The following is a 15259-nucleotide window of genomic DNA, read 5'->3' on the forward strand; positions in this document are numbered from 1 at the left end:
TCGAGGCATCCGTGATGGCAGGCAACATTGCTTTGCCGCTGCAAGAATTCATTGCATCTTTACACCGTGACAATCTGCCAAAAATCCTACAAGTTTGCTCTGGAGTGTACTTCCAAGGTACGTCTTTTGTTTATCGCTTCTTTCAGATATTATAGTGTGAGTGTAGATCAGAATTTGTGGAATTTATAGAGCTTATAGAAAACCTAAAGAGATATGATCACTGAACCGTTGTTGGTCTGGATCTTCAGATGATGTCTGCATCTTTTATAAACATTCGTACGTGTTCCTTTCATTTAATTGCAGATATGATATTATTGAAGCTAAGTAAGGTATTGAGCGTTTGTCTTGGTAAAGTAATTTAGCAGAATATTTGATGATAAAAGATTGCAGTTCTGTTAAAACTTAATGGAAAGTCGTTTTTTTTACATTCTGTTTGTCACCGTCAGGTTCGATTTACGAGATCTCGGGGACTGAAGTGTGCTTTTCTACCGGGGATCTCATAAAGGTCATTGGCATTGAGCTCCAGTCAGTTTCCTGCGAAGACATCAGCAACAATGAGAAATTTGAGCTGCCTGTCAACCACACAGGTTGGTCAGAGAGAACACGAGAACGACGTAGACTTTGAACACTTCACTGACACGTTTGTTTCTCAGGCCGGTTCAGAGTGGTGCCAGAGGAGATGCCGTACAGTTCAGTGGAGGAGATGATGAGCCTGAGGCCTGTGGAGCTGGAATCCTGCCTTCCCTTCACCTTTACCAGCTACTCCAAAATGACCTTTGGCGGCCTCTCCCTGGGGGCCAGCACTGCTCTGACTGTGGTCTCCATCGAGCGACGCCAGGGCCAGGGCCAGGAGGACCAGGTCTGCTGCCGTGTTCGAGGACAGCAGGACGCCTCAGCCGAAGTGCGGGTCCCTCTGTCTTCCCGAGGGCAGTTTTACGAGTGCGAGAGCGAGGAATGTTTTACTCTGAAGGAGATCCTGTCTTCGCCCTGCCTGCGTAGCCGAAGGTTTCGCTTTGTGAAAGCCACCAAATGTGAACAGTCCCTTGTGCTCAGTCCGGTCTACCAGGTCCATGCCATCATGAGCTGTAAGAATCCTCTACTTTATACTTGATATTCATTAAATGTACTCAACTCAACTAAATGTACAAACCGTCATAAATATTCATTTGAAAACATGAATGCATTTATTTGTAAATCCTTTGTGCATTTATCAATCAATCAAAGTTTGTTAACCCTTTAATGCCTAACATATAACATTATTCAATTTAATTTATTAAAAGTGTGACTTATATATTGAAATCTATTCCAATTTTGTATGCAATAATTTCTAAATAATGATTTTTTATTCATTCATTCATTCATTCATTATCTTACCCGCTTTATCCCTTGCGGGGTCACGGGGGTCTGCTGGAGCCTATCCCAGCTCATTTCAGGTGAGAGGCAGGGGTTACACCCTGGACAGGTCACCAGTCCATCGCAGGGCCACATATAGACACACAAACCATGCTCACAATCACACTCACGCTCACACCTACGGGCAATTTAGAATAATCAATTAACCTAATATTAACCTAATATGCATGTTTTTGGACTGTGGGAGGTTTTATTTTTAAATTTTATCATTTTAAAATATGATTTTTTATAATATAATATATTTTATTATTATATTATATATATATAAATATAATATAATAATGTTATTATGAATAAATTAGGTAACTAAATGTATTTTTTATTTAATTGTTTTATCAATTTTGGTATGTACAGTATAAGACTTTTTTTCTTTTGTGGATATTAATTTTCTTTTGGAGTGGTACAAATGTCCCAGAAATCCATGTATCAAATATGATACCTCCAGCATTATAGGGTAAATGTTATTTATGTTCAAGTTCCACCCGACGGTACAGGAAAATATAAATGTAAAGTTTCACATTTACTTCTCTAGTGCCTTCAATACCTTTTTCAGGAACCTCAATTCTAGATAATAACTTCCCTTTGATGCTCTTACTACTTATGACACTATGCTACAGTAGTTGCATATTTGTCAAAACATGTTTCTTAACATACTTATGTATAAAACAAATCCTGAACTCATCAGATCTGACACAATACTGTACACTAACCTGACAGTACATTACTTTGCAGTTAAAGTGTGAACAATCGTAACTGTTTCTGTGAAAATAGTTCACATAGAACATAAGCGCTATATTATACCTGAAAACTGACAGAGGTACCTTTTTTTTTTTTCTTGTTGTTAAAGTATTTCTATTTCTCAAACATCTTAATACATTTTTCTGATAAAATTAGAGCTATGTTTCTCTGCATATGTCTTGTACCACTGACAAGAGATCCTGTGGTTTCATTTCATTTTAATTTCAGTTAACAAGTCAACCCCATTTTCTCTCATTTGTCTGCAGTGAGGAAGAATTTGCTGAAGTTCCCGTCCAGTTTGGAGGTGGATGTGGTCGATGTCACTGACGAGTGTAAAGATGTCGACTTCGTGACCCCTCTCACTCTGACGGAGGTCGTGTCTCAGCCGGATGAATCGTTCCCCGTAGTCGTGGAAATACTGGAGGCCCCGGAGACCCGGTCCATGTTCAAGTGCAGCTGGCTGCCAGAACTTAACAAGAGTGCACACCTGGTTTTGCACAAGAAAGGAACCACGACCATGTTTTTGTTTTCCAGCTTGAAGAGTCGGAAGCCGCAGCAGTACTTCCTAGTTTCCGAGAATTATGGTGGACGATTTCGGAGACGGCCAAGAGAGTTTAATTCGGTGTATGAGCTGTACGTTGCATCGACCCAGACGCCGAGTCTGAAGGTCAACGTAACAAGGAACTGTGAGGAAGTGGAGGAGGAAGGCATTCCTGCTCTCGGCATTGGGGAGCATCTGGAGATTGTGTCCTGCACTAGAATGGAGCTGCCTTGCGACAGCAGCAAAGACCAGAGCCAGTCCGTTGAAGCGCTCTTGTGTCGGCGTCTTCAAGAGCCAGCGGATGATGACGATGAGGACGATGAAGATGATCAACAAGATGTGAAAGAGGAGATGTTGCTACCTCTCTACATGCAGGGTCATTTTGTGGAGGTACTCGGCGATAACAAGAAGTATAAACTCTGTGACCTGAGTAAGAATGTTAGTTTGCCACTGGATGTGAAAGTGGTGAGCCGCGATTCAGAACTGGAGACTGATCCCTTAGCCGGGCTTGGATGCCTCAGGACCGAGGGAATACTGACGGAGTCAACGATCCAGGCGAGCTTTCCGCACAGGCCCGACTGCTGCTTTGAGATCCCGGCCCAGTGGCTCTCCCTGTCCGTCTCCTTCACCAAGGACCCGCTGCCGTGGCCTCAGGGTGAAGCTCCCAAGCTCCACGTGGAAAAGGTCACCGAGATGACGGATGCGTTCTTCTATGAATTTCACAAGAAGGGCAGCGTGGACGAGGCTCCCCCACCCAGACCGCCAAAGCGAAATTTGTCGTCATCAAAATCAACAAAGAAAGCTTCGAAAAAAATAAACAAAGCAAGCAAGGCGAACAAATCTAAAAATCAAACGAGCAAAAGTGTACCAACCCAACAGTTCAGTAATTTGACTTTAAACCACAAGCGAAGGCCCCCAGCACCTCTACCTCCAGTAAGTATGGCTTTTATTTGGGACAAATACCAGGAATAAAGTTAGTTTCTTTTTGTGTTTCAGCTGTAGATTTCAACATGTTCATGATTCACATATTCATAAGTTTTCTGTGAAATCCACAGCCGTCATGAAAATTTTTTCCCAAATGACTTTCAGGAACTCTTTTTGCAAGTATTGCAAATATGAGAGCTGTGTGCATGCGTTGCCCTGGTGAAGTTATGTTTGTGAAAAAGAGAAAGAAAAAGGAAAAGATATTAAAATCCTGACTTCCTCTTATTGTGCAGGATGACGTAAATGATCAACCTCCCCCAATCGCACCCCGAAAGAACTCAGAGGTGACGATAACAACATCCAAGGCTCTGCCAAACACTTACGTAAAAATAGACCAACCGAAGAAAACAGGTAAAGGCACTTTTTATACTTTTGATCATGTTTTAAAACTGGGGTCTGGGTATCAAGATTGTTTTATTCAGTTTCTGATGGTGTCATTATGGGAATATATTCAATGATGGAACAATACTCATGTTTTGCTATATCTAGCTCCAAGATATTTAATTTGTTGCTGACTTAAAACATAAATAAATACAAATAGCCATGCTCTATTACGTGGCAAGCCACTGTGGCTCACTTAAGTTTTGAAAATTTTCTGTGACAGAATTAGAAGTTTGAGTCACAACGTTAGAGGTTGGTTGGTGGGATAAGGCAGTGAACGGAGAGTATTACTTAGTTCTCCTTTAAGAAAAAATTCACATGAAATGAATACACACAAGCTTGAGTATAGAGGATATAATATCGAAACAATATTACCAACTGTTCTTCTTTCTTGCAGGCTCATTCAGTGAAACCTCTGCAGACGTGGACAGTGACCATGACTATGAAATTGTGGATGAGCCTTTGGCTGTTACAGTAAAGGCAGCACAAGAGAGCGTTAAGTTTTACTAAAACTTATAGGTCTAAAAAAACATCACATGTGGACAGTGAAAACCAGAATCATGAGTGGATAATATCTTGGGCATTTAAGAAACCCTTGTCAAAATATGAATTCCAGTTTCGAGATGTTTAGAGGTGTGCTCTTCGACCTAATAACTGTTTCACTCTAAGTACAGATGTGACACATGCAAGCATTTCTGGAGATGGTATCTCGTGTTTTAACACTCTCATGTGGTCTACAAGGTTGTTTTTAAATCTCTTTTCTTGACCACTGAAAGTACTCCGTCCATGTAAAAGTGGCTGAACAAATACCAACATTTTGTTTCAGACACTTGAACTCTTGAAAGCTTTAACTGTATGAAAAGGGGTGTGGTTTCAGCTAGAGGTTTTGTAGTTTCAATCATTATTCTGTGCAATATTCAGTTTAGGTATAGGGCGTCCAACACGGCTGACTGCAAAGCCCCCCTGGGACCACAGACATCAGTCACTTCCTGATTTAAAGAAAAACCACAAAAAAAAAAGCATAACTAGTGTTGCATGTAAATGTCCTCCTTCCACCACGTGTAAGTAACCTGAACTCAATTCAGTCCTTGACGGGAGGCCAAAAACTGAACCACATTACAGAAACTCTCCTCCCGATCAAATACAACTGAGTGGGGGGAGGAAAAACAACAAACTACCATTCTATTGAATTGAAACTATTTAAATGTTAATGTCAAACTAGTTCAATGTTGTACAACAGTGCATCTATTTTATAGCATTTCTAATTGTTTGAAAGTAGAAGCTATTATTTAAATGTGTATACAGATTTATATTAAAATTTGTACAAAACATCCCCTGTGTGCGTGTGTCTTCATAGTCCAAGTAGACCCGTGTAGTTTCTGCTGTTTTTATTCTCTGCATGAGCACTTCCTGCCAAGTGTTTGATCCTGACAAGCAAGGTTTAGTATGTGGTAAATTTTGCTGAAGGTATGAATACATACTCAAATAAACTGTTTCAATACTTTATCATGAATGCATTTGCATAAATCTAGTCATGTATCTATGACATCATGTCACAGAAGTGAAATCTTTACTGTATTTTTCTAAACTGTTAAGTATCAGATTTTACATATTTAATACATTTTTGAAGAGGAAGGAAGAGAAAGCTTTGCATTATATTTTTAATTTTGGCAAAAGTAAATGAAATTGACAAAAATAAACAGAGTACATGTCCTCCAAAAGTTAAAAATTACAAAATGTTTTACAGGGGGTGTTGCACTTGTGGGTTTACACCAAGCAGAAGCAACACCAGGAATACAGGATGTGGAAACCAAGACAACGCGTTGCTCAGCAGACAGCCACAGCTTTTAATTTTTAAGATTTCACCTGGTCTTATTCTAACATGTCAGAGGTTGTTCACTTACTCTGCAACTCCCAACTTATTAACCCTACATTGAAAAGCCTCAATTCAATTTAGTAACCACACACATGCTGCAAAGATGAAGTTGCTCAGTCATCATTGTCTGTTGATTTGAAGTGGTCTTCATCGATGGTGGAAAAGATGTGACCTTCGTTGCTTAGGAATTCCACTGCTTGCCTTTCGGAGCAAAGACAGAATTGAGATTAGCATTTCAAACATTTTGTAATAACTTAATAATGGCTTTAAACACCCCGACAATGCCCATCATTCAGCTTGTCTAAAGTATTCAGTGTTCATTACTCATAAACAGCAAATTATTGTGTTGGTCTTTTCTTTCTTGCATTTGGGCCATTCTCTGTCAATATACCATATGGTTTTCCAAAGTAAAGTTTTCTATTTGTTGAATTTTCAAGAGAAAGGTAAAGCAATTTTTTAAAATAGCAGAACCATGCAGGTTACATATATTTAACAGTAGGTATTTGAAGCCGCTCAGCCAAACCCCCTCGCTCTTGTTAAAAAAGTATTATACAAAGGCCACCCTAATGTTACTATTTTATGATATATTTGCATAGATGTTTGTGATCTGTGTAGTCTCAACCCACAGGGGGATTTTTAAAGCGGTACAATTTTGAACTTTAAAAAGATTTTTAACAAGAATAGTCGCTATTTTAACATCCATACTATATTTCATTCAAGGAAGAGTTCATTTAGAATTCATCTCTTGCAATTTTTAGTCAGAAAAAATTTTCCCGTAACCTTAGGTAATCTTAACAGTTACATTTGTAAACAAACTAAATAAAATACTTCATTAAACATTATCCAGCCAAGTTTGTCTTGCTTTAAGTTGACAACAAAAGTTTGCTCCGTTTATCAATGGCTGCACTTCTCTTGGCGAAACAGCTGAAATCTACAGTATAAATGTGTAATTTTGCTTCATCCCTTCCCAACACTTAACACAGAACTTGTCTCTTACTTGATAACTGGAAGGCCAATGCCACAGAGTCTCTGCTTCAGATCCTGAATGCTGATACCCTGCGCGTCTGGGCAGCTTCTTATTAAAGTCAGAACCTACAGAGAAAAACATGAACAAAGCAACCACACAATGACAAGCTGCTTGAAACCACATTGCTCGGCTCTGGTGACTTCCCTTTAAGAAACAGTTATATTTAAGGTGATATCTCAAAATGACATTTACAGAATGTACGGTGAGTTAAACATTTCTGGAGACTTTTTGTTGCTGTCATTTTGTGAGACTCACCTGATTCTGATTTGCACTTAAGCCATTATTTATCATGTCGTTAGCGCCTGCATAGCTCCCTGCCATCCCCCCGGAGGCTGGCCGTGACATGGGCACGCTGTTACCCATTAATCCTCCACCGGAACCCGCCTGTGGAGAGATGGATATGTGGTTGGAACCTTTTGAGATCAGGTACTACATTCTGAATGCTTCTCCACACAAAGCTAGGAGAAATACACAAATAACCACTTAAATATGTGTGGGGAATGCATCTTATCTTTAAGTGCTTAAGTGCTACTACAGTGATAAGCACTCACAATAAAATATTTTGAATCAGATAAACATACATCTGCAGTCTTGACATCAGTTCATGAGCATGTAATGTACTTTCTTTTTTTTTTTTTTTTAAAGCCAGACATGTTCTATCTTGGAAGTAATCTACCATTAGACATGCATGTACATCTCATGCTGATGTATCACATGTTTTTTGATGGAACTATTAAACCTGGCTCTAATAACCACTTTCCCCACATGGGATAATGTATATTTCCTTACAACAGGATATGATGATAGATGAGACAAGACAAAAAGGAGATTTTAAATTAGAATGCAACTACAATTCTACCGTAAAACATTATCACAACAAACTGCTTGAACGTACAACTTTACTTAAGACTGGAAAAACTATTACACCTATTATTATTTCTCAGTGCCCTTCTGTAACAATCAATAACCTGAACCAATAGGTGTGTAGAAAGGTACTGACTTAGATCAACATTGAAATCATGATTATTTAAAAACAATTATTCACCGACTTGTAAAGCATATATGGAACTTAACATGAATGTTAAGAAGTTTGCAATAAACCTAATTAAAAATGATTCAGGCCAATATAGCAAATGCTTGTAAAGCTGCTCAAATAAAACCATTAAATGTTTTTGGCCCAAAATGCCTGCATACCACAGTCATTGTTTCTACTCCATTACATTCTTTTTGTGATTGTTGGAAGCAAAAACTGAAATCAAGATTAAAGTTCAATAAATCATATAGCTCTACTATGTAGATAATGGATTATGACCAAAAACAACTGTTAACAACTCATACTGTTCTGTAAGATAAGCTTAGTTGCAGACTTAAATTTAACCTGCTGTACTCTGATGTCAAGATGACAAGTGAGCAAAGGTGTCGTGTAGAAATCAGTGTGTAACGCTGTGAATTTCGGTGAACAATTTCACTTCTTAAGCTATATTCAATAGAAAAAGGTCATTAAAATGCTGGAGTTGTAAATTCTACATCTGCAATACTAGTTGTTTTTTTGTTTTGTTTTTTAGCAAATTAGAGCATAACTGCCAGAAATGAAGACACTTTTAGGGTTCTCTGCATTAACCTAAATTAGGAAATGTATTTCTTTACTTCCTTATTCTTAATTTGAACTGCAACAAAGGTTACTGAGGTTAACATTTCAGCTTTCTCACCATGGTCGAAAGTTTGCCGAGCGCCATATGTGCTTGGACAACCTCCAGAATATGTGAGGTGATTTCGTTCATGTCCTCCAAGGGCCTGACGCTGAATGCCACAACAGACCTGTGGTTCTAACAAAGGAAGAGACAAACACGCACATTTTGAGTCTCATCACGTATGAATTCACAGAGAAACTGCATCAAGTAAACAGCTGTGGGAAACATCTGCAAACATCCTCCGAATGCAAAAGAAACACCACGTATTTCCGGAATACAAAATAATTACGCTCATCAAAATGTAAATATCTAAAACACATGTTTTAAGGGTTTACAGTCATGAGAGAAAAAAAAAAATCTACTTTGGTAGCACTAACTTCTCACATGGCCTTGTAAGGCATTATAAAGTTACGTTTTTTTGGGGCGTCTACAGAAGGGCGTAACATTTTACTCTCACCTGAAAAGAGCGCATGTTTCCAGAGACTTTGACATATGTTCCTGGCGGCAGGACAGTGCTTTCCACAGTGGGGTCCTACAGACACAGGACAGATGGTTGTGAGTGAATCAAAACAAAAACAAAATCAGATATTGTATTAAAACAACGCAGAAACACAAGGTATTGCTTTAGATTACTAGTGGATGAAAGTGAAATCAATTAATTTAAAAACTATATTTATAACTAAGCCCTTTACTGTGTGCTGGTCCTCACCTGTGAGATTTGACCTGGATCTTATTGAAATAGTCATTTTAATAGAATTATGCTACATTTACTTATATTACTAATATATATACACATATATTGTTCTTAGAATTTCTTGATTAAATCTATTTTTAAAGTTGCTTGTGTATAAACTATTGGAAAATAAAAATTAAATTGATGTTCAGTGAACTTCATTATTGAGAAATAATTTCAACTATCATTTTATCTGTTGTTTTTTATATTGTTAATGACAAAACTCTAATCAAAAGGTCTTCAACGGTGATTATTTTATTTGTCATGCATTTAAGTTTTACTTGGTACATTTCCCAACAAGAGTGTTAAAGGAGGAGATTGTGCCCCTTCTTTTGTTTCACAAGTTGATACAATTATTAATGAAATATCTGTGGTAAACTTAAAAGGCTTATCTTTGAGATATGAAGAGGTTTTAGGTAGGGGTGTAACAATATATCGTGCCACGAAATCGCGATACAAAAACATCACAATACGTGTCGTGGAGGTGACAAAGTGTATCGCGATATTGGGTTAATAATATTAATCTATTGTGTTGACTAGAAACGCGCATCCGACCGCGACCGCGACCGCGACCGCGGCCGCACCTCGACCCGCGGACCAAAATCTTACTCCGCTCAGAAGAAACTAGTCCCGTTTTACGGTCCCGTTTTGAGCTCTGAACTTTTACTTATGTAAGGCTGGTGTAGAGTTAAGCCTTACCTTATTAAATTAAACCTTTTTGGGGTGGTGAGTAGGATAAACACGGGGAAACTTCTGCTGAGTTCCAGTGTACTTTAATGTCCGCTCAACAGCGTAGGATTTTAGAACATCAACACAGCACCTAGTGCTGTATAACTCCGCCCAATCTAAAACATATTAACAACTACAGATAAACTGACTAGTGTCATTATAGTCCCTGATTTACATCAGAATATAAAGAATATATTTATAAAATAATGAACCCTGAATTACCAAAGTAAACTTCTTAACAAAAATAAATCTCCTCTTACACTTATAAGGTGAGCATGAATCAATCTTTTTTATGATGTAAAATTTTATTTATTTACTTTTATTTATTTATTTAATTTTAGTTGTTAAATTAGAAAGAAAAAAGTCAAATCATACATGAGAGAAACTATTCAGTTTGTGGCAAAATATTTGTACTTGTATGAAACTGAAGATCATAATGCAAACAGGACATTTACTTTTAGTTCAGTTTGTGAAAAAATGGTTGTGGCTTTCTCTTTAAAACTTAAACAGTTATAAAGCATTACAAACTGTAACAATAGGGCAAACACACAGCATTGTTTTGTATTTTGTGTCTTTCAAATAAAAGAAAAAAATACTGCTATAATATCGTATCGTATTGTTATCGTGACCTCAATATCGTGTATCGTACCGTATCGTGAGATTAATGTATCGTTACACCCCTAGTTTTAGGGGAGACATGTTTCCCCACTGTATCTACAACAGAATACTATCACAGGTTGAAATGACCCAAACTTACCTCTGTGTCTACCCACTGTTTTACGTCCATGGGAGCACCTGTCATGTCATCAATCTTGTACTGGATGTTGGTCATGGATTTGTCCGTGCTTCTGATGATGCCCACAATAGTGACCTAAGACGACAAACAGGCAGAGTCATAAGGTTAAAAAAATTGGGGTCAACATTTTAATCATGAGCTTCCATGAAGCATTACCTTGAATAGTTATCAGTTAACATATAGCGCTTTTCCACTAGTACCTACTCAGCTCTACTCATCTAATTTCTTTGACTATTACAATCCAGTACCTGGAGCAGAAGGAGGTGGTTGGAGTGAAGCTGCTGTGACGCACTTTTCAGTGTGTGACACAGACGAAAAAGAAGAAAATAACACCAATGATGTAGAACCAGGAGAAGATGGTATATTTGCTGTTTGGTCTGTAGTTTGTGTTCAATATCAAGTTAAAAAATGAGAGTGAGAGAAGGCTTCAAGCGGCAAGGCTTTTAAATTATTTTTTTTAGCTTGTCTCGGCGCTGCTGAAAAGTCCGTTGGTAGCCGTGAGCAGCTATGGACTGAGAAAGCTTCTGGTAGATCTTTTTGTTCCTTATCGCCCCGTCTAGATGCCTTTGAATTCTCTCCTAAGCCACCAGGTTTATAAATGTCTGCACATCAGAGTTGGACCACGGAACAGACCTTTGCACAGCCATTGCTTGTTGAATAAAATGACAGAGAAGCCACCGTCATAGTTGCTCTTCAAACAATGTCCACAACCTGACATCGTACCTGTATCTACTCAGCACAGTTAGACCCCTAGTGGAAAAGCACCAAAACCAAAACCGAGACGAGTCGAGCCGAGAAGATACCGGTAGAAAAGCACCAATGCTGTATATAGGACTTTTATTTTAAAGCTGTGGTTGTTGGTTTATGGGAAGTTTTGCATTGAAATATTTGCAACTGTTGTTGAAAAGAAGAAGCTAATTACTACACATACTTCATGAATAGAGGTTAGGAGCCATTTAATTTCTTCTACCAGTGTGAATTGTCAAACTGAAGTTTGGCTGTTCTCATTTTACTAAATTAAGCAGCCTTCTTGGATGTAGTTCGTAGCATAGGCAGATTTGGTTTATTCTGATGCTGAGATAAAAAATACAGTACAGACCAAAAGTTTGGAAACACCTTCTCATTCAAACAAATGGGGAAGTGTGTCCAAACTTTTGGTCTGTACGGTACATTCAAGAAATGTGTTTAACGCTTAAAAGTTTTTCTGACAAATAAGGTTGCAACCTTAGATTTTCAAGCAAGTGAAAGGTTTTTATTTTGACTGTTTTTAAATAGAAATTTTCTTTTTAAAAAGCAGGAGTATTATTGATTTCATATAGCTTGCTTGTTTCTAAACAATTTGTCAAAAGACTCTGATTAAGAATTAAGATTAAGTAAAGTGAAGTGTTAAGTGCAATATTAGTTGCTCCAATGATTACTCAACTAATCACTTCAGCTTTATTAGAAGTAATTAAAAAATATATATATAATTTTTTATACCACTGTATTCTTAATGTTGCCAAATGAATACCATGTTAAAGATTTAGTTACATGGAAAAAGGGGGAATTAAGACCTAGTTTATTTAGATGAATCCTAATTTACCTTTCAGCCCCCCTCTACCTTTTGTGCACTTGTGTGTAGGTGTCCTAGTAATTAATATATATATATATATATATATATATATATATATATATATATATATATATATATATATATATATATATATATATATATATATAGGGGAAGAAAAATATAATAATTCTAATGCAAGTAATGAATTCCTTAAAATTGAATACGGCACCATTAGACAATAATAATTATTCAGCTGCATGTTTTCCCATCCTTTACACTGGTTCATCTTACCTGGGAAACCTCCACATCTCCTACTCTAAAGGCTTCATCAGCCTGGGAGGCAGACATCAGCTGGGACACCGTGCATGGGATTATTTGTGTAGCACGAGTTCTCTGTTAAAAAAAAAAAGAAAAATTGAAAAAAAAAAAAATGAAATAAACATCACATGTCATCATCCAGTTTTCACTTCAGCAGCATTTGTATCCCCACACATTAGTCCATAGGCCAGACCAGATATCAGTACCACTCAGGGTGACAAAACTTGCTTATAATTTTTGAAAATATCTATGTCTGTCGATGATATTTTGATATAACCCTTCCTGAGTGGCAGCTGTATCATAGTTAGCCACCCCCTTCAGAAAATTACATTTCTGTCAATGTTTCACAATATTGTCTTTGCTTAAAAGGTCCCCTTTAAAATAATACCATTCATTCAAGCTAAGATTTGTGGGTATATTATACATTTCCTGAATCCTTATGGTCCTGTGAGTATTCCAGTTTTTGTATTTTGTGTCTCTGTTGTTCCTAGATGACACAGGGCTAAAAGGTGTATATCATTTAGGCGAAAATTGTGTAAAAATGTGTGTTGTTTATAGTTTAAAGAGCTGCAGTGACCTCTATGTTGGTCAGAAAGATTCACATCTTAGCTTGAATGAATGCTTAAAAGGTCCCCTTTAAAATGATACCAAAGACAATATTGTGAAACATTGACAGATATCCTGTACATGAGTGTAAACCAGGATATGCACCAGCATCTAAAATGTAATTTTCTGAAGGGGGGGGGGTAACTTCATGAGTTGAAAACTGTTAGGTGATACGGCTGCCACTCAGGAAGGGTTATCATCAGTACTCTAGTTGAGGGGGGATGAGGGGGGACGGCATCCCCCCTGAAATAAAAACGGTCAAAATCATCCCCCCTGTAAAACTGCCATCCCCCCTTTCCATCCCTTATGTCATTTCATCAATGAATGTGGTTTTACTGCTATTTCAACATTTAGAGTCATCACCAGAAAAATAACTTATATGACAATTTTCACCCGTTTCAAGTACATTTTCACTTGAAATAAGTAGGAAAATCTGCCAGTGGGACAAGATTTATCTTCTTATTACAAGCAAAAAAAATCTTGGCACTGGCAGATTTTTCTACTTATTTCAAATGAAAATCTACTTGAAACAGGTGAAAATTGTTGTTTTTTCCAGTGATGAGTCTTGTTTTAAGTGTAATGAGATTTTTTTTTACTAAAATGAGACATTTTAACTAGAAATAAAACAAATATTCTTGTTAAGATTTTGAGTTTTTGCAGTGATCCATTTTACTTGTGAAGGACAGAGTCATATTGATAAGTTCAGAAAACTGTTTTTTATTGTTGTGTTTTGATGTATTTGATGTAAGCCCAGTGGATATTTAAAGCTTACAGAAGGCTGCATTTAACTGCTGCTATGTCATTCCTGCAGTATTTCTGCAGGTGTTTTGGTCACTGCTATTAAATGTAATATATTATATTATTTGTAATCAGCACAAATTATCTGTCCCCATATGATAAAATCCACCATCCCCCTGATTTTTTTTTACAACTCCAGTACTGGTTATCATACCAAAATATCATCTACAGACATGGATATTTTCAAAAATTATAAGCAAGTTTTGTCACCTTGAGTGGTACTGACAAGTGAAATGTTGGGCTCTGGCCCGTGGACTACAGGGGGAAGAAAAGATTTACGTTTAAGTTAAAAGGTATACAGGACTGTCTCAGAAAATTAAAATATTGTGATAAATGTCTTTATTTTCTGTAATACAATTAAAAAAACTAATATGTCATACATTCTGGATTCATTACAAATCAACTGAAATATTGCAAGCCTTTTATTATTTTAATATAGCTGATTATGGCTTACAGTTTAAGATTAAGATTCCCAGAATATTCTAATTTTTTGAGATAGGATATTTGAGTTTTCTTAAGCTGTAAGCCATGATCAGCAATATTAAAATAATAAAAGGCTTGCAATATTTCAGTTGATTTGTAATGAATCCAGTCCTGTATATTAAGCTGAGGAAACTTTGACAAAGTTTATGTTTTGCTTTTCATTATGTTTACTTTTTAAATTATTTTCACTTTTCATTATAAGTGTCACTAGTTAAATGGATTACAGACCCCTTTCTTCTCTCCTCCCTGGGATAAGCTGGGAGATGCGAACCCTCCAGGGGACTGGGTGTAACCCCCCATCGTCCCGGCCTCGCTGTAGCCTCCTGAAAACCAAAAAGGCAGAGACATAAAACTAAAAACCTGGACTGATTCAAAACTATAAATAAGCAACTTGGTATTGAAGCTAACGTTAGCCCCAACAAGACAGAGTGAATAAACCAGTCTGTTACGTTTTACATGCCACGTGGATATTAAACTCACCTTGGTTCCACATAATGGGGAAACTTCCCTTAACTTAATAAAAACAAGTAATAATGTTACAAACGCGACGGGATGTATTTTTCCCTGTCAAGTCCCGCGCGCCAAACTCAATG

The 15259-nt window shown here is 37.3% G+C and overlaps 2 protein-coding genes across 2 annotated transcripts; one reads left to right on the plus strand and one right to left on the minus strand.

Annotated features, from left to right (window-relative positions):
- On the plus strand, nt 1-5462 carry themis2 (thymocyte selection associated family member 2). Its single transcript, XM_061717245.1, has 6 exons — nt 1-117; nt 447-587; nt 654-1085; nt 2418-3625; nt 3910-4027; nt 4455-5462. The coding sequence occupies exons 1-6, from the start codon at nt 15-17 to the stop codon at nt 4565-4567; spliced, it is 2115 nt and encodes a 704-aa protein (XP_061573229.1). The 5' UTR covers nt 1-14; the 3' UTR covers nt 4568-5462.
- A 242-nt stretch (nt 5463-5704) lies between these two features.
- On the minus strand, nt 5705-15259 carry rpa2 (replication protein A2). Its single transcript, XM_061717248.1, has 9 exons — nt 15147-15259; nt 14895-14989; nt 12753-12854; nt 10871-10984; nt 9109-9183; nt 8670-8786; nt 7216-7344; nt 6931-7025; nt 5705-6134 (listed from the first exon to the last, which is right to left on the minus strand). Exons 1-9 carry the CDS (start codon nt 15157-15159, stop codon nt 6047-6049), a joined length of 828 nt encoding a protein of 275 aa, XP_061573232.1. The 5' UTR covers nt 15160-15259; the 3' UTR covers nt 5705-6046.

Source organism: Cololabis saira, chromosome 3, assembly GCF_033807715.1.
Source record: "Cololabis saira isolate AMF1-May2022 chromosome 3, fColSai1.1, whole genome shotgun sequence".
Taxonomy (NCBI): Eukaryota; Metazoa; Chordata; class Actinopteri; order Beloniformes; family Belonidae; genus Cololabis; species Cololabis saira.